The 430-nt window shown below is 70.5% G+C and overlaps 1 protein-coding gene across 1 annotated transcript in view; it reads right to left on the bottom strand.

Annotated features, from left to right (window-relative positions):
• KIAA1614 (KIAA1614 ortholog) overlaps positions 1-430 on the bottom strand; it is an 11,881-nt gene that overhangs the window by 3,167 nt on the left and 8,284 nt on the right. The window contains 1 exon segment of the mRNA XM_035900742.1: positions 20-430. This exon segment is cut by the window's right edge and continues 121 nt beyond it. Within this exon segment, the coding sequence (XP_035756635.1) occupies positions 20-430 (411 nt within the window).

Here is a 430-nt window from a genome sequence, read left to right as displayed (position 1 = left end):
CTGGCTTGCGGTGCCACGCGAGACCCCGTCCCCTGCACGGGGGCCACCACTGGCCATGCACGTCCCCTTCCCAGCCCTTGCCTCTGGCTGCGGGGGGGCATGGGGGGCCCTGTGCCCACGAGCCCGAGGGTCCCGGTGCCCGCGTGGGTGGGGGCTGCGGGGTCCTGCCTCCTCACTGTCCGTCCGGCAGCCGTCGGAGGTGTCTGTGCTCTCCAGGGCCGAGTCCACCTCGTCGATGTAGGTGACGTCCCCAATGTAGGTCTCCTTGATCTTCTCCGTGTGGATGCGCTGTCGAGAGGGGAGGATCCACAGCGGGGACCCCCGGGGGCCCAGAGCCCTGGTTTTGGGCTCGGGCCGGGCAGGGCTTGGCCCCCCACTGTCCCCTGGGACGCTTCCTTGTGCCGCAGGGCTGCTTTCGACCGCTTCAGTT

The sequence above is a fragment of the Egretta garzetta genome, unplaced genomic scaffold (assembly GCF_000687185.1).
Source record: "Egretta garzetta isolate BGI_Z169 unplaced genomic scaffold, ASM68718v1 scaffold598, whole genome shotgun sequence".
In the NCBI taxonomy this organism is placed as follows: Eukaryota; Metazoa; Chordata; class Aves; order Pelecaniformes; family Ardeidae; genus Egretta; species Egretta garzetta.
This window is presented reverse-complemented; position numbering and strand designations above follow the sequence as displayed.